A 25588-nucleotide genomic window follows, 5' to 3' on the forward strand; every position below is an offset into this window, starting at 1 on the left:
TGATAATAGATTTGTAATTGAAAGGCAAACTAAATACAATTTTTGCAGTTTTTTTATACAACCAGAAAAACTTGGAGGCTGTATAGTGCTGTCTTTGTCATATGAGTCTTTTTCTTCGGTAAACATTTTGTTTTCCTCCGATAGCATTAATATTGGTTGACCTTTAACAAATTTAATACCAAGGTTCCAAACCACAAAAAAGTAGGTTGGTATTGATTTTTAGGGTTAAGGCCCCACCTTTCTGGAAAAAGAGGACAACAAATAAGCATTTGTAGAACTTGACTTTATAATTCCAGTAAAAGTATAGGAGAGTTCTTTGTGATGTCATCACTTACCAGCGATTTGGTTTCGGTTGGCAAAAAATCCATGGAATGGCATGGGGCATCAACTTTAAATCATCATTTTTTTCATTTTTAAAGATAATCGAAAAATTCTTTTGGTTCCCCGAACTGTCAATAAAACTCTTTAGCTCACCTTGCTGTTGGCCACGTGAGCTATTGCCATCACTTGGTGTCTGTCGTCGTCGTCCGTTGTCGTTAACAATTTTTCAAAACTCTTCTCCTCTGACACTACTGAACCCATTGAAACCAAACTTGGTATGAATGTTCCTTGGGGTATCTTTCATAGAACTGAGGTGGGAATTTTTGATCCATCGAAAAACATGGCCGCTGTTACTAAAAATAGAACATAGGGGTCAGACAGTAGTTTTTCGCAAATAACTCCAAAACCGTTAGGTTAAGCCAAATTCTTTCAATAGCTGAAATGATCATAGGACTACAAAACTCTGCAGGGATAAAAGTTGTTAGACAACTCCTTGTAAAAGTTATTGTCCTTGAAAGGGGAAAATGACGGTTTTGTTTTGTTTTGTTTTTGTTTTTTTTTTTACAGTTTTAAGCCAATATCTTGAAAACTGATAGATAGAAACTTTCAATAGCTGAAATGGTCCTTAAGACAAGTCACTCCAAAGTCTTCTTGAGTCAGTACAGTTGGACGACTTCTTGTTAAATTTATTGCCCTTGAAAGGCAGAATTAACCCAGGCGAGCGATTCAGGCTCCTGGGAGTCTCTTGTTATCCATGAAATTTTGATGTAAATTTTCAGAAGTTAGACTATATGAGCAAAAAAATTTTAAAATAATTTTATATGAAAATAGAGATTTACGTATAAATATCATTTCAAATTTATTTTTCAAGTTAAAGAGTTATCGATTCCTATACAAAATATGAATTTTTTATCTAAATGAAACATTTTACAGAACCAAAATTGGATATGAAATAAAGTTATAAAGATTTGAAAATTGGGATTGTTGTAATCACGAAATTGTCAATTTGGCATCACTTATGAGATTGGCGAAATCTCCTATTTGGGTGTCCATGACATTGCTCCACAGACTTGGATTGATTTTGGGGGTAAAATTGCTAATATGACGTCTTCATATCGTCAAATGGCAAATGTCAATGTCGGTACAACCCCATCTTTAGCACCTGCGCTCTTTTATTTCACTGTCGCTTCGAGACAAAACACTCATTTAAAAACGTTTACGCGATGAGTTAACGGCTGAGAGGTTATCTAATACTATACTGATACTAATACTTATTCAATAGATGGTTTACTTGGATATGTAGTTTATTTCTTAATTAATCCAACTTCCATACAGGGGAGGTTAAACGGAACTGCCGTTGTTTTGGCTACGCCTAGGGAAATTTTTGTCACAAAAAATACCTTATTTGTCATATTAGAAAAGAAATAATTCCTACCAGGGGTAGGAATTGCCCCTTCCATGAATTATTTCTTAAGTATATATTTCTCACTATATTATATTAATTTGAAAGACTGCACTCATCAGGCTTACTCACTCTCACTCACTCTTACTCTCTTATGTTCAAGAGAAAATCAAATACCTTTTCGTATTTAAAGTCTAATAAACACATTTTTAGTTATCAAGTATCTGAAATATTTCTAATAGGGCCCATATCTCCTCAGATTTATGTAAAACATTATTTTTCTTGGCAATAAAATGTTCAATGCGATAGTATTGTCGAATTCTTTGCTTTAAACCAACCATGTTAGGCAGTTTTTCTTCCAATTTGCATTTGAATATGTACTGTTTTCTAATAAATAACAAAAGATTTAATTTGATATCTGCCTCGGGAACACCGAAAAAGAAAGAGTTGGTTTTTTTTTTCATAACAAAATCACAATAGTATTTTCTTAGAAAAATTTGAAAATCATTTAAGACATTTGAAGTGACTAAGCAGTCAAAAAACAGATATTCTATAGTCCTATACTCTGATGACAAAAAGAACACGAATTTGAATCTTTGATATGAATCTTGTGCAAAAACATATTAGTAGGTACAACTCAATGTCAAAACTTGTACTGGAAACTGGCAAGATAAGCATTACTACAACACTTCTTATTCAGAACAAAATATTTTTTTCCAATCTGGAATTTCAGTATATAATTCATTTTCCCATTTCAATTTTTTTTTCATTGGGAAGATAGCATTGTAATTTTACTAAATGACGATAAATGAATCTAATACATTTACTATTAACAAGCGGTTTCAAAAATTAATTCTCAACAGTATGTTGTCAACATTTTCTTTAATAAATTGTCTCAAATCAGTGAGGAATACTTGATATGAAGGAGAAATATTTCATTAAGTTTTGTGTATGTACCTTGCTGCATTTCAGTTTTGTGAAGGTGGGGATTTTATCCCCACTATATCAAATACATCACTTAGATATATGACATCAGAGTCTTTCCACCCAATGAAGTAAGAACATGACATCTGAGTCTTCCCACCTAATGAAGTAAGAACATGACATCTGAGTCTTCCCACCTAATGAAGTAAGAACATGACATCTGAGTCTTCCCACCTAATGAAGTAAGAACATGACATCTGAGTCCTCCACCTAATGAAGTAAGAACATGACATATGAGTCTTCCCACCTAATGAAGTCAGAACATGACATCTGAGTCTTCCCACCTAATGACGTCAGAACATGACATCTGAGTCTTCCCACCTAATGAAGTCAGAACATGACATCTGAGTCCTCCACCTCATGAAGTAAGAACATGACATCTGAGTCTTCCCACCTAATGAAGTCAGAACATGACATCGGAGTCCTCCCACCTAATGAAGTCAGAACATGACATCGGAGTCCTCCACCTAATGAAGTAAGAGCATGACATCTGAGTCCTCCACCTAATGAAGTCAGAACATGACATCTGAGTCTTCCCACCTAATGAAGTCAGAACATGACATCTGAGTCCTCCCACCTAATGAAATCAGAACATGACATCTGAGTCCTCCACCTAATGAAGTAAGAACATCTTGTAAAGGCACAACATTTAAAATATCTAAGCTTAAACACTCGTTGATATCTGGACGTTTTTGTATTAGTTTAGATAATGATAAAGAATAAAACACATCTTTTCGATACTTCTAGTATCTTTTCTAAAGAAAAGGCTCTCAACTCAAAAAGTAAAGACTTGAACTGTTTAGGAATGCGGTGCCAGAAACAAGTATTTTCTTGATATCCAGACAATAATTTTACTATAAGTAATTTGATTTTTTTTTAATTGTACCGGCAAATTACTTGAGTAAAAGTGAATTGATCTACTTAAATTGTTTTGCAAGGTGCCATGCTTCAAGAGAAGACTGGGATAGATTTATAACCAACAACCTCCATCTATTAGATATTCTACCTCTATCACCGGACCTGACCTTCTATGAGCAGCATGCATCACGGGTGTCTTGCCAGGAGCAGTAATTTCTGAGCAGGTAATCTCGACCTGGTTTTTCTGTATATCTTAATAAACCCTATTCTAGACTGAAAATGCAAAAGGCATATCATTTTAGTAAATACATTACATCGATAATGCAAAATACAACATATCAAATTTAAATAGCATGTATATTGACATGCTATAAAAACGGTGGGATGAAACGTTGCCTTTTGCATTTTCTGAATAACGATTGATCAAAAATAAAAGACGCATTACTCCATATTATTTACAAGTTGTAGTCATTTTGACAGACGTCGTTAATTTGTTTGTAAAAGTTGAAGTCTTGCTGAAAAAGTAACAACTTGAGTATTGTTCGCGATCTTTAACATTCTCTGCTTCGGTATCCATTGTTGATCTGTTCTCGTTTATTTCTCTCGTTTGATAATGAATGTGACAGGGTGAGGAAATGTCGATTATGAAAAAATAATATAGGTATCCCTTTTATGCATCAGTTACTTCTTATAATTCATAAAAAAGGTTAAGTTCTGCGGAGGCGTATTGGGGCCACCCTTTTTTTTTATTTTTTATTTTTTTTTCAAATTGTCCACTTTAATCTTGGAATTATCAGCTTTAATCTTGGAATTTCCAACTTTAATCTATATCAATAAAAACATATTCCGAGTTATTCATCGACTAGCATATAAAGGCGAGCATCATTAAATAAGTAATTTTGATATATGATTGGTGTATAAAATCAATGACAACAGCTGGTGACAGTTCATATACATGTAACATAACTTGTGTAAACTAGTATACTAAAGTTACACATCATGGAACACACAATTTAAATCCACTTTTCAAGCAGATTTTGTTTAAAAGGGACTATTTGACAGTAAGTTCACAATGTGTGTCGTACAAAAATGTGGGTGATTAGATCATGGAAAAGGATCGTATTATAAGGACAGAAGTTGGACCTCCAAAACAGCCTGCGGTGCTAAAACACATCACTATCATTGTAAGGCTATGGACTATAGGAACATTGGCAGGTAGGCTAGCCTCGGGTGGTCATTTTGAAAATCTTTGAAAAACAGAAAATGTGTTTCTAACTTCATATTTATAATTGCTGTTTAAAAACTTTTCTCACTAAATCATTGTTTCTAACGCACAGTCACGTTTGTTAGGTGACAGAAAAAATTGATCGTCGTATTTGCAAAGGTCTGACTAGACATAGACCTGCTTGGTAGAACCAACGGCATGGAGTCATAATGGTGCAGAGTAAGGTGCCTACCTTCAAATCATACTAACTATATTTATTGTAAAAAAAATGTGCTTAGACGGTTCATGTCATTTCTTGCCAAACGTCCATGTTCTTAAGTCAAGTAAACTTAAATGGTAGATACTCATTCAATCTTCACAAAAATATGGGGCGGGTGGGAAAATTATATTTTTTACTTCTTACCAAATATTTGCTAGCCTAATTTTATCTATTTGAAGTGTAGATATGTTCTTAATCCATAGCCAAATCAGTTCCAGAGAAGAAACCGTGTTTATCACAAAGAAATGTTTGTGTTTGTTTGTTATAGTAACTGACGCGAAAAAAAATCCCGCCCCAATTTTTAATATTTTTATCATTTTTTTAGGAAAGGGGGTTGAGAATCTACTAATTAATTTTATTTGGCCTAATGTTGGGCACATTTCTTTTCTTTTTAATTTCTCCTAATCAAATTGTTTTCAGAATGATCTTCAAAGAATTGAGGATAGAATGAGTATTTTTTTTAATGAGGTGTAAAATTACTCACTTAAATAGATGAATCCAGGCTTATTTGATATGAATGAGTTTCTATTAAATACTAAGATTTTGCTTTAGAGTTACAATCAATGCATGCAGGCACGTGCATGAATCAATAGATTTAGGAAAAGGGGTCCAGTAAAACGTTTCAGGCAATTAATGGTCAAAGTTCGCCCAACAAATGCATAAAATTATCAAAATTTTCAAACAAGGAGGGGTCCACCAATGGATGCTTTCTTGGATTGAAACATGTTTTCGAGTCGCAATTCTCGAGCCTCCACCCACCCCTAAAACTAAACAGATGCATGAAGTACATTGAAAAAAGTGGTTGTTTCATTGAATAAGATTAATTCATTAGATTTCAATTTCCAGTAATGTGGTCGACTAGCGTAACAACTCTGCAGTTTGCTAACGGGGCACCTTTGTACTGGGGATGGTATATTTTGTAAGTATACGTTTGTTGTTTGAGCGACTTAGTTATTCTTATATTAATTTACCTCAATTTTATCAATTATAAGTAAGAATTTCCTATTTACTTTCAAGTTGACATCATTTTTACATCAACGAAATTGTTAATTTGACCTAAGGAACCAGTCATTATTTATCTCCAGGTGTGGGTCGGCAAAATGTAAATTTACATTTAACACACAGAATCGACCCCCTTTCCAAATACGGAATGTAATACAGTGATAGATGTTTTGTAAAACTGGTGACAAAAGTCAACGGTGAAACATTTCTTGCATAAATATTGATTGCATCATATATAATCACGAATGAATAATATATATATTTAAAAAAAAACAAAAAAAAAAAACACGGACCCCTGTTCAGTAAATCAGAAAAAAGCTATAACCCCACTTTTAAGAACTGCTCATTTTTCTTTTGCCGGCCTACCACTGGGGAAAAATAATGATCGGTCCCTAATGTATACCTTCAGATCAGCCAGCATAACCGTAACTCTACTGGAGCTGACATGGATGATAGACAAATGTACCAGCAGATGCTGTAGGTAGGTGACCTCGTGTTTTTAATGTCTGTTTTCTTTTTTTCTTTTTTTATTTTATGCCTGTTTTCGTTTTTGACTTTTATTTATTTTTTGCAATGCATAAACTGATTAAAACGTTGCAGTTTGTACTTTTGACTGTGTATAGTTAGAAATTGGTTTGTCTGCGTTGATTACAGCATAGATATAACGGAGTGACGTTTTTATTTCAGTCAAGATGGATGTTGTTGTAAGTGCTGGTCTGCTGTCATGTGGATTGATAACTGGAAGAAAGGCATTCTTTACTTATTCATAACAGTACCTATTTTCCTTATTGGAACTCAAGTCATTCTAGGATTCATTGCAGGTAAACCAATCCAAAAATAGGTAAATTAATATATACTAGTAGTCGCTACTGAATATATATGTTCACACTGTCAGTGTTCAAGTTCAAAACTAAAGGCTCTTTAACCCTCATCTAGAAACACCAAAATGAACTTAAAACAATACTTTAAATACAAAGGTGACACTATCAGTTGTAGAAAAATAAGTCATGAACAGAAAAAAAGGTCAAAGTTGGCATGAATTTTGTGGAAAATAACTTTTTAGGAGAATTGTACAATTTTAACCTACACTGAAACTTTTCTAGACCTAGTCTTTCAGATCATTGGTCATTTCATCGATTCAAAATTTCTTTCTTTCTTAGCAGCAAAAAGGCAATCCCAAAAAGCTTGTGACCAAATATGGCTTCGTTTAGTGGTTTTAAAGAAAAACTATTACAACAAATACCCGTGGACCTTGAAATCTTATCAATAAAGGTTGTATAAAGCCCAAAAATATGGATTTAACTCATTTAACACATGTTTAATGTTTCGCCATTAAAAGCTTTCCCTTATCATCTTCGAAAGAATCTCCTTCTGCCGGTGAACCCATATTTTAAAGTTCTATATATTATTTAGATTTCAAGCTCATGTGCCTGAATCGAAGATTATAAAAAATTGTAATCTAATATAAGAGCTATGCCAAAAGTTTACTGATATATAAATATTTTTTTATTTTTTTCAGGTATATGTTTAGTTATGTCAGGGCTACTGTATATCATGAAGACATTCAAGGAAGGCATAATATACACAGTGACAGAAACTCGTTATGTCAAGACTTATACGCCTCCTGTTAAAACCGTGTCCTGTCACACACAAACCGAAGAAGACACTTTTACTTATGAAGACTTTGAACCATCTGCTGGGTATAAATACCTCAGGGAGGAAAGAAAGACTTCATACAAAAAGTAAACTGAGGCTAGAGTTGAATCATTCTGCATGATCACCATCTGGGAAGATGCAATAGTTCTCTCTACAAATTTATTTTTCTGTTTGATTATTACACATAAAATCATCATACATGTTTTATGACTTTTTAAAACTGAAATTGAATATACAAAAATTAGTTGTTATTTCATATGTAGACCTCCTAAGGTACGTACGGACTTCAATCCATCTCACCCGCAGATGAGTTAAATGTTAGCTTTTACAATTGAATTGTAATAGTAGCGGCTTTCTAAGGCACCAAACGAGCTCATAATCTCGCATTTGTTTAATCAAACACCGATATAACTCTTCCATAGTACAGAGTACTCTAGGTTCAGCTCAACTTGATCTAAAATGCCATACGTAGTCATGTGCACCCCGGTCGCCTATACCCCAACATTCCATGTTAAAAAAAAAAATGAAAATCAGCCCCAGAAACTAAAGTGTTTCAAATGAATTTGGAAATTGCATAATTAATTAGTTAAATATGCGCCTTCTTTAAAAACAGTTTAATTGCTGTTCATGCATGTGTTGCTGTAAAATTGTAGATAATAATAAAGCCAAATAAGAAAAATTTAGCCGAATTGTATAAAAATAGCTTAATTCACGAGACAAATATAGAGCGCATTTGTCAAATTCTGGTTTTTATACAAAACAGCCTTCTGTACCATCACAACTCCTGACAAAAGATTTTGTTGTTCATATCTTGCGTTCTATATTTTTCTATAATTTTGGGTTAAAAAAAACTACCTTAATCATCTCATACTTTCTTGAAAATTCTTTGAAAGCTGTATAGAACCAGAGTTATGTGCCCCCCTCCCCGCCTTGTGACTAAATTATGACACAGCAGCTTATATTTTCTGTATATTAGTATTTATATATTATTTTAGCTTTAAATTAGTAGGCCTGAAACTAGTGATAGTGAATTTACTCTTTTGTTTCCACTATAGCCACCAACATGGATTTGTGGTCACTTGACCAAAACACTTGAGCAAATCCACTAACCAATTATAGATGGTGTTAAACCTTACTAGAATAAGAGAATTCATCTGAGATGCTATTTCATCTTTGAGATTATACCTCCATTCCATTGGTACAGAGTTCAGGGGCAGATCAAAGATTTCAGTTTAGAGGAGGCATAAATAGAATTAAATGCCAAGCAACGTGAGACAAACAAATGGGGGATAGAATTTGTGAAAAAAATCAAGATTTCATGCAAAAAAAAATGTTTTCCCAAAATAAGTGGGGTTTACGTACGCCTGCACATTTGTCCTTGGATCTGCACCTTCAGTTGTAGAGCAGGAAGAGCTATACAGTATAGTTCTTTATATTGTTGAACTGGTGATTGTGCCTGAATTATCTTGCATATTTGTTGAACTGGTGATTGCGCCTGAACTATCTTGCATATTTGTCTAACTGGTGATTGCGCCTGAACTATCTTGCATATTTATTGAACTGGTGATCGCGCCTGAATTATCTTGCATATTGAGTGTGTGTTTTTAAGAAGACATGAAAACAATTGTTTAGCATATTAGGACATAAAGACTTTATATTGTTGTCATATACTATTATTTTATCTATTAAACTACTGTCAACAATGAGAAAAGTATAATAATATAATGAAATATTTATTTGCTTTTTCAAATACATAATTACATTTGATGTACTCAAGAGGTAAACATATATATATATATATTGCACATCTCAGTTACAATTTTATAATATTCACAAAAAACTTTCCTTGTTAAGACTGAGAACACAGGTCTTCAATACAAGTGTAAACACACCTTTAAGTAAGTTCTGAATGGCCCTGGTAACAAAAGTAATAAAATCACAGGAACAGAATGATGACACTTCTTCAAAAATAAACTAAAAAGTCAAATAACGACACTAAGACACATTATCTGTTGTTTACACATAATTAATTTGAAAAAGACTACTCAAGTACCATTCAATATAATATTCCAAATTAGGTGGCACATGATAGGAATTGATTCCATATTACTGTGTTTTAATTTTACTTTTAATATTTTTCAAACATTTGAAGTTATCTGATTTTGGCAAATTTCCTTCCAAGAAATTTTTTAACTTACAATGCACTATGTCTATAGTGAGTGGGGCGGATTACTGGCAGCTGAAGAATAATTTTTGTATATTCCTTGCAAAAAGTGTTCATTGTTGAGGGAAAGCCTTAGAAAAACCCACAATAATTATTGCCATTTTTTTCTTCGTTTAACTTGTTATACTAGATGATATCTCCTTCAGACAATTCTGTGGGCAAGGTAAATATCCAAGCACAAGTGTAGCCACTGGACAAGAACAACAATACATGTATAGACTTTTGTCTTGGTCCTTTGATTGATATTGTTATACTTAGTCAGCATGATAACATCATAACAAGAGGCTCCTTGGAGCCTTGATTGCTCACATGGTTAAATTTTTGCCTTTCAAGGGCATTAACTCTAACAAGGAGTTGTCCAGCAATTTTGACTCCATTTGATTTATTGGAGACTTTTGTAAGCCTTAAAATAAGGCACATTTCAGCAATTGAAAGCTGTTGGCTAAACCTAACAGATTCGGAGATGTATGCAAAAATCTGCTGTCTGACCCAATTGTTTTATTTTTTGAAATGGCAGCCATGTTTTTTAACTGATCAAAAATCCAAACGGTCATTTTGTTAAGGATACCCTATAAAACAAAAACACCAACTTTCATTTAATTCTGTAAAGTAGTTTCTGAGGAAAAGATTTTTTAAAGAAATAACATCAAAAGCAGCAAAAAACATCCAAAAAGGGCAATAACTCCAACAGATTTTCATCCAAATTTGACCATAGATAGATCTCATGATGCTGAATACTTTTACCTGCTGTCTGACCCCTATCTTCTATTTTTAGTAACGACAGCCATTTTTTAACATAAAAAATCTGAAGAGTCATTTTGTACAGGATACTCTAAGGAACTACTATCTTAAGTTTCGTCCAAATCCATTCAGTAGTTTCAGAGGAGAAGATATTTGAAGCTTCGTACAGCTTTGAAGTTTGATTGAAATTAGAAATTTGACAAGAGTTGAAGTGACCCCTCCCTAAATGGATCCAGTTTCAACCTCCAAAATCAATCCCAACCTTCCTCTCAGTGATATGGCATCCTGTGGCACAAATTCAGAGAGATCCATTCCCTTTTACTCATATAGACATCAGGAAAATACTTGTATCTGTCCCCTTATTACTAATATGGTCAAGCAACAACCCCTAAGATCTAGCATTCCTTTAAAGGCATGACACCTTGTGGTACAATTTGAAAGAGACCCATTTACTCAGTCAACTTATTGTCTGGACTTCAGAAAAAGCTTGTTTCAGGCCCCCTTTTGGCCCTTCACACCTGAACGACTCAAATCTATACCCCCCTTAAATCAATCCAAGTATGACATTAGTGGTATAGAATATTGTTGAATTTCATAGACGTCCATATGCTTTTACTGTAGTTATATAGTGATTCATATTTAGTTGTATAATTCTATGAAATGCTTGTTTCTGCCTCAAAGTTCAAAATGGTTAAGCAACTATCCTTCCTTCTGAGGTTAGATTTGTATCGTATTTTTTTTTTTTAAAAGATCAACCAACTAGTACTTAAATTATTGCATGAAAACATATTGTCTACGGACAATGACACCATACCATTATAATACCAGAAATTTCTTGCAGTTGTATACAATCAATTAAGGGCCATTATTTATAATTTCCCATTTTTGTTATATTTTCAGCTAGAATAAACTACTTAAAAATAATTTAATAGATATGGATTATAAAACTAAAAGTTTATGTCTTGTAGTTTATTGATTGCAGCATACAGTTTTGCAATCCTTACACACCACTCTCAAATATGCTAATCATTCTGTCAACAAATAAGCGAATCATTCTCTCAATCATCATCTTAACACACATAATCACAGATAATATTAGAAAGGTCTGAGACCTTTCATCCTTAAGAACTAGTCAGGATTGCCTACAGTTTGGCATTAATAGTCACAGTCTTTGATGATACATTTATAATAGCCTCTGGTATACGAGGTACATCTATGAACTTCTCTGTAAGAAAATCATAATTATCATCACAATCATAAGGTGATCATTTAAATGGTATCATATACAGTACTTTCTATTGAATATATTGTGGGTCATTTTTATTTGTGTTGTAAATATTTCATTGTAAACAATTAAGAAAATATGATTCCTTTCTCAAATCATTACACAAAGCAGAAATCTGTTTTAACTCGTCAATATTATTCAATCATATATTGAAAGTATAAATATCAGGGATTATCCAAATGAAACTTTTTTTGCTACTTAATTGATTGAGAAACAAGTCATTTGTCACATTCATTTGTTCTCATGTTGAAATTAATCCAGACCTGGAAAACAATGTGTTGAAAAGCAGTCCTCACAGAACTGGTTAAAAAAATTCATAATGAAATAAAGAATAAATACTACTTTACAACTAATAACTATTTGTACATTACCTAACTGTTTACAGACAGCTGACAATCTGACTGTATTAGGGAACATGTAGGTCTGGTTATCCCTGTAAAAGTATTAAAATCATCTTCATTGTGGAACGGTAGTTCATTATAAAAGTGACCACTGTGCACAAGACTTAATTTTGTTTCGTGAAAAGGTAATGTGCACATGCAGTAAATACTATCTAATTAACACAGTTGATAAATTAATTGGAAACCTTATTCTTTCAAAACTAGGTACACAATTATTATATTGGGAAAAGGGCTAATTAATAATTTTAGTGCATATGTAATGAAAAATCCCAAGTGAGCATACCAACATATTCCATTTGCCTTTTTTTACTTGGTAGTAAGTGAGAATTTAGAAGATATCAATTCTGGATAATCTTCCTTTGTGGCATCTTGCAACATTTACTTTTTTCTTCATACATCTTCAAATGATAACCAAGTTTCCTACCATAATTTTTGAACCTACATTGCTTAGTCTAGTGAGTTATGAATAATTTAAAAATATCTATAAACAATGAGAAAACTAACAAAGAGAGTGCTCCTTGCTTCCAGTAGAATAATATAGTTAGATAATTTCCTACAGAAAAGGTAAGTACCGAAAAAATCCTTTCTTGGTGGAAACGTTTTGTGAAAGAAAAGTATTGCTTTTATAGTGGCATTAAAAGTACATAAAATCTTTAATGAAATTGTTGGCAGTGTAGGTACCTGGAGCACAAGGTCATGATTTGATGGTTCATGTAGTGTGTTCCACTGAATGCTACATAGTAATCTGGGATAATTATTTGTGTTGCTTAAAAAGTACAGCAAAAATGAACATAAAATATAGCAGTTGTATTCAACACCTTGTATTTGTGTCTGAAGATGTTAAATATCTAAATACCACCCCAAACTTAGCTAGCCTATAATAAATACCACCTCAAACTTAACTAGCATATAATAAATACCACCCCAAACTTAGCTAGCCTATAATGAATAATACCACCCAAACTTAGGTAGCCTACAATGAATACCACCCAAACTTAGCTAGCCTATAATGAATACCACCCAAACTTAGCTAGCCTATAATGAATACCACCCAAACTTAGCTAGCCTATAATGAATACCACCCAAACTTAGCTAGCGTATAATAAAGGCTGTGTGATCTTGATTTCTTCAATTTGGAATGTTTGAAGTCTTCAAGCTGTATGTACATCAGATATCAAATTTTAACCAGTTTCATGCTAACCTTTTCTCTTTTCTAGCAGCTCCCATATGGTACAGAGCATGAATTCCATTACTTAGTAAATCTAACGACAGGACCTCAAGATGTTTGATATTTCCTTCTCTCAGCAACCTTGATCCAAGTATCTGGGACTCTTTTGCTATAGACTTTGGAGGTTTAGCTAATGGTTTACCATGGGCATCGTTGTGCATAGACAACATGTACTTACACACAATCTAAAAACATGTAACAAAATATAAGTATCAAGTCAAAACAAAAACTACAAAAACTTTGAGCAACGCTCGTCAACTTAATACTTCCACTCCCCCAAAAAGGTGGTTGTATAAAAAGTAAAAATTTTATGTGAATATCAAAGGAGTCGTCATGCAATACATAAAAAAGTAGCAACAAAATATGTGCTTCAAATGGTAGTAATCCTTGACCTATCAAATCCCTTAAGTTATGTAATAAGAAACAAAGGACCCCTATATCAAATCATTTAGAAAGGGATCCAGCAATTAAGAAAGCACTTTATCATGTTGGAAGTTCTTGGCATACCTAGTAAAATGTTAACAAGATAATTGTAGGAATGTAAGACTTTTAATTGGATGAATAGGAATTATCTCTACGTTTTCGCTTTTTGAAACTACATATATAGCAAATTCCATCTTTTTGAAAAAATATTTTTCAATGCATACAATTCTGAATAAATTATTTGCTTAAAATTGAACTGTAAGTATACAAATATGACAGACAAATGTACAAACCCAATATCCAAGTAAAAATGGTTCAAACATCTGGCTATAGAAAGTGGTATATTTATTGACTGACTTCTTCACTTGCAGCATTCGGTTCTCATTTATAACAACACCACAGTTATGTGTCAATGCTAAAATTGCATTCTCAAAATCCTAAAAATCAATAAGAAATAAGTATTCCTTGAATAAATTTTATAAAAAAAATAACTGGGCTGAAGTACTTGATATGCAAGTCCCTCTTTATCAGTAATTAGAATTCCAGAACTCTAAAACACTGGAAAAGAAAATATATCAACATAGTAGCCAATTATTTAAATCCTTCAAAGCATTTTTAGTTATTGTACAATGTGTATAGACAGACATCAGTTTACTATAGTATGTCTGTCAAATTTTGGGTGTAGGATTTTTTAAAGAATGAAACAAAGTTACCATTTTACAATAATTGCATGTTAGTCTAAACAATGTTATTAACAAGTCATAACAAGTTATTGCAAATAAACAAAAGTTAACAGACGCCAATGACGATGACGACGGGGTGATACCATTATACAGCTATAATTTTTTTTTTTTTTCAGTTGTTTAAGAAACGACTGAAAAACTGAATTCCATATTTTGTATGACTAGAGTTACATGTAGATAGGCAGGACCCATTAAAACTTTAATATGTACTTGTTAACGGTAATCAACCAACAACAGTGCCTGAAGTAATGCTAAATTGTATTTTATGGTTATTAACAAACCTGTTTTGTGCACCCTGGCATGAAAATGAAATCTCTGTTTAAAAGCTGTTCTAGGAAATCATATTTACTATACAATTCATCTACAATTGACAAAAGAACTATGAATATGTATCAGAAAAAAATGTAGACAGGAAATGTCCTTTATCTATTGCTAATTAATATGTTCTATCTAATCCAGCTTGGTGAAAGCATTAAAGTTCAATGGCTTCTTATTTTTAAGATGCCTTTACTATGTGCAGAAATCTAAAATATGATAAATTAGTGTAATCTGGTCAAATATAAAAATTTTCGTTGCTGCAGTATATCTCATTTTGATCTGGTTCATTGCTATTTTGAGAATCTCTGAAAGTGTAAAGGAAAAAAATATAATGTTTTGGTACCATGACATTGAAATGCACTGGCAAGAACAATGAATATGCCAAAAAATCACCAACACACATATGGCTTCTATAAAATGTACTATCAACATATTTACCTACAATAGTTCTGTAAATGTTAATCATTACTTACTTAATGACAATTCTTCTTCATTACATGTGTTAATAGATAATGTCACCATGGCAACTCTGACAAATATATGCATTAACTGGTTTTTATACAGTGTAAGTATCAAGTGTTGAGCAGCAGCTTGCATCAGGTCATCCTGGCTCCCTCTTGTAGGATGCTGAATCTCAAGTAAGTGAACAACATCCTCTTGATCTACTTCTGCTATATTCTTATGTAAAGCTAATGTACTTTTGATAACTGTTTCAGCTGATTCATTGCCTATAATGGTAAAAAAAATACAACATGACAACATTTGGAAAAAACTAGAAAACCTGTTTATCACAGGAGCCCCCGCCACATTTGTTAGTAGTGATTTTTTTTTGGTAAATCAAATGTGTCTGTAAGACACTTACGATGCCCCTCCTAGCTAGATTTGCCAAATTAGGAACATGTTTATTTTTATTTGAAGACATGGTTTGCAGATTCAGAAATCCGTCCAAGACTAGTGTTACTCATGGTCTGGGGATCAATTTGGGGATCAGAAATTCCTAAATATATGCATATCTACATATTGTATCCTGGCCACATAGTGTCATGAAATTCTATTTGGTAGTGTTAGACTAGTTGCAATGAGAAAAAGAGGACCGATGGACATATTAATGGACACATGAAAAATGATAATACCCCCCAAAACAAATCCATAGCTTTGTTGTTTGGGACCTATTTCTGACAAAATTAACAAAGTTTAACTATCACCCAGTTCCATAATATTTCGTGAAAATCAAAGATCCTATGACCTTGCACACCATCATTATGTGTAGCAACATCATGCAAAAAATATTTCAGATGAAGAGATAGCCATACAAGCCATACAGCCCTATTTCTGACGAAAATGACCGAGTCTAACTTTCACCAATTTCCGTAATACTTCATGAAAAATCAAGATCCTATGATCTTGCACACAATCATTATGTGTAGAAACATCCTGCAAAACATATTTCAGATGTTGTTCAAAAACTACAGAATGAGATAGCCATACAAGCCATATAGCCTTATTTTTGACAAAAATAAGTAAGTCTAATTTTCACCAATTTCCATAACACCTTCATCATGTGTAGAAATATCCTGTAAAATATTTTAAATGTAGTTCAAAAACTGTACGAGGAGATAGCCGAACAAGCCATGATCCTGTGTAATCCAGACGGATGGGCCGACAGATGGACGGACAGGGGTAAATTAATATGCCCCCCGACAGTTTGTCACGGGGGCATAAAAATGTACATGTAAACAAGCATATATTTTAGCAATCAAAAGTGACTGGTTTATGAAGGAAATTTCAGTCCAATTTCTGAATGTTCAAATTTAAAACATCATCATCAGTTTTCCATAAACTTGCCCCCTATACTAAAAAGATTTAAAGAAAATCATTATTTACAATGTACTACAATGCTTGTTTCTCCCCCTCTTCTCTGTTTTATATGGAATCTATTTACCTGGCCAGTCAATATAAGCTCCCAAATTAGATGCCTGTTTCTTTATCCATTCAACCTCTTTCATAAGTTGCTTTATTTTGATGCCGACTTTATTTTGTACCAGTATAGCTGCCATTAGTGACCACGGAGAGATAACCATGTGTTGGAGCTGAAGTAATACTACTTTATATCCAAGACTCTGTATCAATTGGTTTTCTTCCTCGGACAGACTTGCTATATATCTGAAGAAGAAATACTATACATGTATCTCAACTAAAGTGTCTAAACTGAAAAAAATTAATATTTAATAACTCAATCTGAAGCATAACAATTATCAAATAAAATGCTTCACAGGGTGCAACTTGATACAACCACACAGGTTGCACCCTGAACAGTTGGAGCAAGTGTGGGCACACAATTCAAGCTTGATACATAAGCTTGAGTTATATAGTTTAAATTCTATGAAATGCTTATTTTTGGTCCCTAATGAGGCCATAACCACCCAAATCAACGGCAACCTTCTATTTGTGGTTTGGAACCTTGTTACAAATTTAATAAAGACTGACGAACTAATATTAATACTATTGCATAAAAACAAGATGTCTACAGACAATGACAGCACAATACCATTATACAACAGCATTTTTTTACGGTTGTATACAAAGGAAACACCAAAGAAGTTTTAAAGATATTTACAGCTAGTGCAATAGCATTAAAACAAGGAAGACTGATAAAGTGAATACCTTGGTGCCAGACTATGAACACTACGATCCACCTTCCCATCTGTATACTTTCTTATTGAAAGAGGTTCTCCAAAATGTATGTGTACATTTCCAAAGTCCTCAGACAATATGTTTCGGGCTTTGAATAAACCCTGAAAATAATTGAAACTAAAAATATAAATGTTTTTATAACCTCAGTGTAAAATTATCTAAGTAATTGCTGCATTTTGCAAACTGGTTCATTGTATGCAATGTGAGCATAGGTAACAGTGTACCTTAAAGTTCTGGGAAAAAACTTAAAAGAGTCAATAAAAAAAGGATTACTGAAATTTAATTAAATTATGTGTATGTATGAAAAACAATGGCCAGCTTACTTGAATTCTTCATCTATTTCAAATACTTAGACTCTTACGGCAGTCTCTGTTGTGTATATGATATGCCTGTGATATAAATTTTTTATCACTGTTAAAACATGTGTATCAGAGCTGTCATAAGGCCAAAAGACATGAAATAAGCATTCGGTTACTAACTTAAACTGAATATGTGTACATTAAATACTTACAGAAGTTGACTCTTTGGGTTTTGGTACACCCAATATTTCATATGCATATAAAGCTTCCTCCAGTATTTTGTCATAACTAATACTGATAGGTATAACCATTATATCAGGAATATGAGCTTTGAAGTATGGCTCTAATGATGCTGATAACATTCCTAAAAATACACAAACAGTTGAGATTATTTTCAGATTCATTTTATTTAATAATGAAGAAGTTAAGTCAGAGCTAATTACAGAATGATTTAACCCTCAGTGGGTCAGTAACCCTTGTATATTTGGGTATCCAAGATTGCCCTACAACTTTCTTCTCACCACAGTTTTTTTTTTGTTTTTTTTTTTTGTGTACATTACTCAAACTTTAGTGCTACCTTAGTTTAGATGGTTAAGTCCAATAAAATCATGCTCCGACCAGTAAGTCATAACACTTGACTGATCTTGATGTCCAATATTGCCTTTAAATACTACACTAAGAATGACAAGACTTACCAAACTTTGGAGCATATGATTTAGATGTTCTGCTTCTGGTACCTTCAACATAGAACTCAATAGGGTGATCTCCATTGCATAACTGGGACTGAACATACTCTGTAAACACTGCCCAATATAACATATCATCACCAAAACTTCTTCGAATATAAAATGCTCCACTGTTTCTCAACAACCATCCAAAAAACTTCATACCCATAAAATCTAAAAAAAAAACAACATCCTATTCAGTAAGAATTTAAACTGATATCACTGACTATTTAAACTATAAATTGTTTGTCACCATAATATTTTACTTGTTTTAACAATAATAAAAGAATTAAGAAAGTGTTTTTTCAATTCTACAATTCAAAACAAATCCAAATATGCATCTCCATCACAGTAAAATGAACAGAACTCAAATGAAAAAATGTGTGACTTGACTTTAATACATTTATCAATATTTAAACAAAATAGGATAAAATGATACTTCCAGATTTTTTTCTTCTTAAAACACTTTCAAATCAAACACTAGAAGTAGAAGATTCAAGGAAAAACTTAAAAATTTCAGGGATGATTTTACGAGGTCTACAAACAAAGTGGAAATTGGCAAAATCCGAAGCAGTTATAGTCGAACCTCGATAAGTCGAAGTCAAAGGGACCATACAAAAATGTTCGAGTTATTGGAAGTTTGAGTAATCCGAGGTCGAGGATAAACCGGAGATACTAGTAGTTTGGTCAATGATTGTTTCTGCATTAGTATCATTTGTTGTACTTGTAAATGTACATGTACTTCACTTTACATGGTATTTCGTAATGTTCTGTGTTTCATGTTGGAGGATTTTTTTTGTATGTTGTATATCATGTTTGAAATACTCGACGGCACTGAGTGTTTTAGTGAAATTTCTTTTTTATTTTTTTCTGCATCGAAAACTTCATAGATCATAACATGCTGCTAAGTTTTACTAACAATCAGGAATATTGTCAAACCACGTGCTCTACATTATTATGTTTAAATTTCAAATCAACTAGTGAAACGAATTTAGTCGTTGATATACACTTACTATCGTTTATTTGATGTTTCATTGAATAGTCAGATACCATTACAATTCATCTGTATTTTATAAAAAAATTATATCAAAATATCAAAATATCTGATATCACTGTTAGTGTGAATTCCGACGCGTAATTAATAAAATTTGTTTCTTTTCACTACATGCACAATTTTAAATTAATTAAATACACAAATCAAGCCATAAAAAGTGTCAACAAATTAATTTTAAAACCACACTAATCATTGTTAAAACACACTTTGATCATGGTCTGTAATAAAGCAGTCAGTTTTCCAACTAATTAGTTGATTTCGAGACATCGGGGTTAATTAACCTTAAAGTCCTATCGAGGGGACTGATTGATTACCTCAAGTTATCCGAGGTTTCGATTAATCAGAGTTTGAGTCATCCGAGGTAAAATTGCATTGGAGTAAGGGGAGTTTTGCTGGGACTTTGTAATTAGTTTGAGTTATCCGAGATTTCGACTAATCTGAGTTTGACACATCGAGGTTCGACTGTACAGTAAAAAAAGAATGGTATTACGGTAAAATCCGGATTTGAAATAGTGGAATTCTGCTAGAAAAAGGAAAAAAATCATCTCTGCAATTTAAAGAAAATATCAGATCAAAATGTCTCATGGAGTCTATACCCAAAAAAATTGTAGCTAAGCTGTGAAAAGTACATACCCATTGCAGCAGCTATAACTGGCAGTGGAAGATCATAAGAGTAGAACACATAAGACATCAGTAGGAAGTCAAAGTAACTTCTATGGCTAGGCATCAATAGAACAGGATATTCTATCAACATTTCTCTCACCTGAAACAATACAGAATATGCACAAATGCAAGAAAATAATGTCCAAAATGATATATGATCAACTTTAACTACTAATTACACCAAATATTTTTCAATGAAGTCTTCGGATATTCAACTTGATGTTAAATGAACACAAGCACTTCTTTCATAAAAAATAACCCAAAACAAGTCTCCAATTCTTATGATGTTATCTACAAAATGTACTTTTCTTCAAAGATCTTATCTTCTAAACCATTGAATGGGTTGTAACCAAATATAGTCACAAGCATCCTTGAGGCGTATACTTTAAGAAAAAATGTGTTGATTGTGCTGAAGCAATCTGTCAACACTATTTTTAGAATATTGGGGATACTATGGCTCATCTATTCTGGCTTGTATCTCCTTAACTAGAAGAGATACAGAAAAATAAATTCCACTTTTGCACTTCAGTTTGATGTACTTTCAGATAAGTCAAAGTTATATCAAAACTCTTTACAGGCTTCCTTCTTGAAGACCATAATAAGTAGATTCAAGCTTTCAGTTGCTGAAATAATCATTGTAATACAGCCTACAAAGTCTACATCAAGAGTTAAATAATTAATTATGAAACAAAGCACTAAGGGGGTTAGCCATACAAATATGTCAATGATTCTCTGATTTCTTAGGGCCTAAGAACTTATAAGACGTCTCTGTCCCTCATAAAAATCTCAGAGGTTATCTACCAAGATTCTAGTCAGAAATCACTGCTGTCTTGGGGAAAAATTTTGTTATTTCTTTGAAATTTGCAATCAAATATTTTTTTTTTTAAACGCTTTTTATAACAGGTATCAAACTACATTTTTCATTCCTAAGCTAGATGCACTTGCATGCACTGTTACAATATTTTGAAATTTATTCATTAATTGGATATAGTAAATTGGGATTTCTCAAAAAAGAATCTGAAATTTTGAAAGCTACCAATAATTCAGAACCATTTATTTAGTTAATAAATCTTTGACAAACTGTCATTTCATAGAAACAAATTATTTCTATTTTCAATCCAACTATGCCTACTGACACTTTGCCTACTTTGCCATAATTTTAGGCCAGAAAATAATATTGACATCATATTGGTCAAACTAGCTTTACATAAGTTATTGCAAATGTGTTGAAGTTGTAATTTTCATTATCTATGGTATCTAAAATTAATTATGTATCTTTTTTTTGAAAGATTTTAAATTAAGAATATAGAAAAAAGTCCTGAAAATGCGCAAAACTATTATAAGTAAGTTTATTTAAGAGCATACTGTACTACCTTTTCAGAAAGATAAACTGACCTTCTCTATACCCTCTGTATTTACATAAATTCTTTTGAAGAGTGATTTAAGAACTTTAACAAGGAACATCGCAAAACCTCGTATTGCTCCCATATTTAAATTGTGTGACATTTCCTGCATAACTTCTTCTGCTTGCTTCCATACTTCATCAATTGGCATTCCACTTTCAGAACAGACCTGATAAAAGAGAGTAATTAACGGTAATATACTACAATTTATAACAACATATCATCATTGCAAGAAACATATAAGTCATAACAATTCTTATTGTTATGATAATATTAGAGTTACATGTATCTTAGTAAGTGTATCTGGGCATAATGGTACCATTACATGACCACAATAATTGTTTTAAGGCTCGAGGCCAAAAAGTGAATGACAAAATTATAATAAGATTTAGATATATTACCAGCCAAAGTGAGAAATACCTGTTCCACAGCATATTTGACACGATCACTGTGCATAACATGTTTTCTGATCTCATCAGGTGTTCTTGGTTTGTTATACTTGTACTTTGGTTCTTCTCTAGTTCTAAAAGACCAAACTATATCACTGCTGTTTCTTCTATCTTCTAGTATGTCTTCATAAATATCCTTCTGCCTTGCTGATACAAGTCTTGGATTGTCTAAAGAAATAAGAAACTAAATGGAATACTTTGGTGAATAACAAGCGTTGGACATAACAATGCAAACATGCACCAAAATCTTATTGTTAATTCTTAATAACAAACAAATGTTCTTACTAATGTATATTTAGATTAAATCAGAATCCATATTATTCCAATACACCAATATCAGGATGAAGCAGCAAATATCAGACTGAATCCAATACATGTATATGAAATGCCAAGTAAAAATCTCATGCAGGTCCGGGTGTTAAAAGAATAGGCCTGCAGCAGTGCTAAACTTGTCATAAAAGGCGACTAAATAGTGCTCAGAAACCTAGCTGGGGGCTAGGGGCTCTGACAACAGAGCAACTGGGATGTGTGCCCCTGGTGGTGGAATGGGGTACCCCTGGCATGTTACATGCTGGGGTTGTCAGGCTATAATATGGAAAACCTGACCGCAAACCATAGTGGTGCAACGTGTTGGGAAAGATGTCATATTCCTTGCATGTTAAAGAACCCTGCTGTGGTATTCGATAGGAGTAGGAACCTTTGCGCTCCGCCACAGGAGGCTAAATTGCCTGACCTTACCCATCCCCCATTTTTCTAATGGCAATCAAAATTATCGACCCTATTATCCTTGTGTCCCGTCCTTTTTTTTTCCATTTCATCATCATTTCATGTTCATTTTATCATCCATTTCATGTTCATCATCTGAATATAGCTGAAATATTGCTGCTCGGACGTTAAACCCCAACAAACAACAAACAAACCTTATAATACATAACAGGGGGCTTACATAGCATAACTAATACTATTAATACAATGTACAATGTTATGTAAGGAGCAGTTTTCTCATGCATATTACACTCCTCCCCAAAACGTACAGGTACATGTATCTACACTGTATTGCTATTCAAGCAGATAAATAAATTATTAACAGATAGTATTCTTAAACACCTGTGGTTAAACCTAAACCAATAGGAACATTTGTATATTTAACTCACAAGTATTGACTTACTTTCCCCACAGTCACAAATACATTGTACCATCTAAAAAAAAGTGCCAACTCCCTTCCCAAGAAACCATATGGTCAAAATATAAAGTCATTACATAAGTCTGAAATTTTATCCCAAACTATGATACAGGTATGGTACATATATAAAGCTTTTGTCATATTTCAAGTGGCAGTAATAAGTAGTTGCAGAGAAAACTATGCCCTGGTCCACAAATGACAAAGTCCACGTTTTGCATCCAGAAATCCAATAAAGCAATAAGATTGAAAAACAAAATAGTTAGTGCTCAATGGCATCATGCAATATAAAATATGTGAAATTTTCATCAAAGTCCAATCTAGTTTCTAGTTGTTGATGGGAATATGGCCCCCTTTTTTGACAAAGTTCATGATTTGAATCAAGATTTGAAATCCTAAAATTTAATTAGATGGGAAAACAAAACAGAAGCATTGAATATGTGTGTCTCTTTAAGAGCATATGTTGTATTGTTTTTAACTTGCCAACTTAGTTTGATTTGATTTGAATGCTTAGCCTTGTCAGTGAGTAGAAAAGGTAAAAATGTAGATTTTCAATATTATCTATTCAAGCAATTCTTGTGAAAGGCAGTGGCTCCTCGTCCACACATTCATGGATGGGGAGCCTCCACAGGCTAATCGTCCACACATCCAGTTCGAGTCAATAACACACGGAATCATGAGGAGAAACGGTTCATTTACATAGTAATGTGGAAATTGTAGAGGCTTCCAGTCCATGAATGCGTGGATGATCAGCCACTGCCTTTGTGAAAACTTCTGCAGTCATCATATATGTACATTGTACCATTATACTGATTTTGAAAGCCTTATTTTCCAAGCTTCACAATGATATGCAACTTTAAGGACTGTCATTTGTCTTGGGAATTCACAGTGAAACTTTGAAAATTCCTTTTTTGGCATGTTAAGAAATGGAAACATTGGAAGTGGTTAGTCAACTTAGTGAGACCTTTACTATCTATTGATATTTTAGCGCTTTAAAAGGAGGACAGCCAGATCAAGCTCTAGACACTTAGTGACAAGCCAGTGACAAACCTATTTGGCCGTGTCAAGGGAAAGGGGTATTTTTTTTAAAAAATGAAACATGATTGATTGATTGATTGTTGGGGTTTCACGCCCGAGCAGCAATATTTCAGCTATAATCAGGCGATGAACATGAATTGGATGTTAAAATGAACATGAATGATGATGAAATGAAAAAAAAAGATAGGAAACAAGGATAATAGGGTCGACAAATTTTGATTGTCACTGGAAAAAGGGGATGGGTAGGGTCGGGCAATTTAGCCTCCTGTGGCAGAGCGCAAAGGTCCCTAGTCCTATCGAATAGCAGGGTTCTTTAACGTGCGAGGAACGTGGCATCTTTACCAACATGGTGCACCACTATGGTTTCTGGTCAGGTTTTCCGTATTATAGCCTGACAACCCCAGCATGTAACATGCCAGCGGTATCCCATTCCATCACCTGGGGCACACATTCCAGTTCGGCAGTTGCTCTGTAGGCAGAGCTCCTAGCCCCCGGCTAGATTTCTTAGCACTATTTAGTCGCCTTTTACGACAAGCTTAGCACTGCTGCAGGCCTATTCTTCTGACACCCGGACCTGCACGGGTCTCAATGAAATAAGTGCCTGTGAGTGTGACCATAACTGCATAAGACTATGCACATGAACTAACTACCATTAATTTTATGTTAAAAATATATGCAAAAAATACCTTGTTTAATCCACGAATTTCTCGACTGATCTGACATGGCTCGACCCTAATCTCTATATAGTGTGTTCCAAAGTTCTGCTTAGATGTTTACATTTCCCCTGGTTCTGTAAACAATTTCCGTTGCAAGAAAAGGGTGGTAAGACACGGAACCAGAAAATTCGGTGGCGTGATTGTTCAACATTTCTTGAGTTCTTTAATTTATGAACTTAATGTCCCATTACTTTAAACGTTTTGATGACTAGAAATAACATTTGATTACGACAACAATATTTGAATTGTTAAATAGTTTTTTATTGGTATCAATAAGCTATTTATGCGTTCAATTGC

At 33.3% G+C, this 25588-nt stretch overlaps 2 protein-coding genes across 2 annotated transcripts; one reads left to right on the forward strand and one right to left on the reverse strand.

Annotated features, from left to right (window-relative positions):
• Positions 1 to 4491: 4491 nt before the first annotated feature.
• Positions 4492 to 7910, forward strand: LOC148623700 (uncharacterized). The gene is made up of 5 exons (XM_088565738.1): positions 4492 to 4780; positions 5896 to 5968; positions 6461 to 6532; positions 6739 to 6872; positions 7571 to 7910. The coding sequence occupies exons 1-5, from the start codon at positions 4672 to 4674 to the stop codon at positions 7795 to 7797; spliced, it is 615 nt and encodes a 204-aa protein (XP_088421864.1). The 5' UTR covers positions 4492 to 4671; the 3' UTR covers positions 7798 to 7910.
• Positions 7911 to 9419: 1509 nt separating this feature from the next.
• Positions 9420 to 25438, reverse strand: LOC148623701 (dihydroxyacetone phosphate acyltransferase-like). Its single transcript, XM_088565737.1, has 14 exons — positions 25262 to 25438; positions 22329 to 22525; positions 21901 to 22077; positions 20476 to 20605; positions 18759 to 18962; positions 18276 to 18427; positions 17735 to 17865; positions 17013 to 17233; positions 15544 to 15798; positions 15034 to 15113; positions 14303 to 14446; positions 13560 to 13771; positions 12329 to 12390; positions 9420 to 11897 (listed from the first exon to the last, which is right to left on the reverse strand). The coding sequence occupies exons 1-14, from the start codon at positions 25296 to 25298 to the stop codon at positions 11815 to 11817; spliced, it is 2085 nt and encodes a 694-aa protein (XP_088421863.1). The 5' UTR covers positions 25299 to 25438; the 3' UTR covers positions 9420 to 11814.
• Between the last annotated feature and the right edge of the window lie 150 nt (positions 25439 to 25588).

This window comes from Perna viridis, chromosome 2 (genome assembly GCF_037379345.1).
Source record: "Perna viridis isolate PV_CMFRI_1.1 ecotype Kerala chromosome 2, ASM3737934v1, whole genome shotgun sequence".
Lineage (NCBI taxonomy): Eukaryota > Metazoa > Mollusca > Bivalvia > Mytilida > Mytilidae > Perna > Perna viridis.

Bases quoted from the DNA above. Each gene is read 5' to 3' on its own strand.
- LOC148623700 (XM_088565738.1), top strand. From the start codon at position 4,672: ATGGAAAAGGATCGTATTATAAGGACAGAAGTTGGACCTCCAAAACAG. The intron at 4,781-5,895 runs GTAGGCTAGCCT...TTCAATTTCCAG, and splicing joins GACTATAGGAACATTGGCAG to TAATGTGGTCGACTAGCGTA. The intron at 6,533-6,738 runs GTAGGTGACCTC...TTTTTATTTCAG, and splicing joins TGTACCAGCAGATGCTGTAG to TCAAGATGGATGTTGTTGTA.
- LOC148623701 (XM_088565737.1), bottom strand. From the start codon at position 25,298: ATGTCAGATCAGTCGAGAAATTCGTGGATTAAACAAG. The intron at 20,606-21,900 runs GTCAGTTTATCT...GTATTGTTTCAG, and splicing joins ATACAGAGGGTATAGAGAAG to GTGAGAGAAATGTTGATAGA. The intron at 11,898-12,328 runs GTAATGTACAAA...ATTTTCTTACAG, and splicing joins AGCTGTCTGTAAACAGTTAG to AGAAGTTCATAGATGTACCT.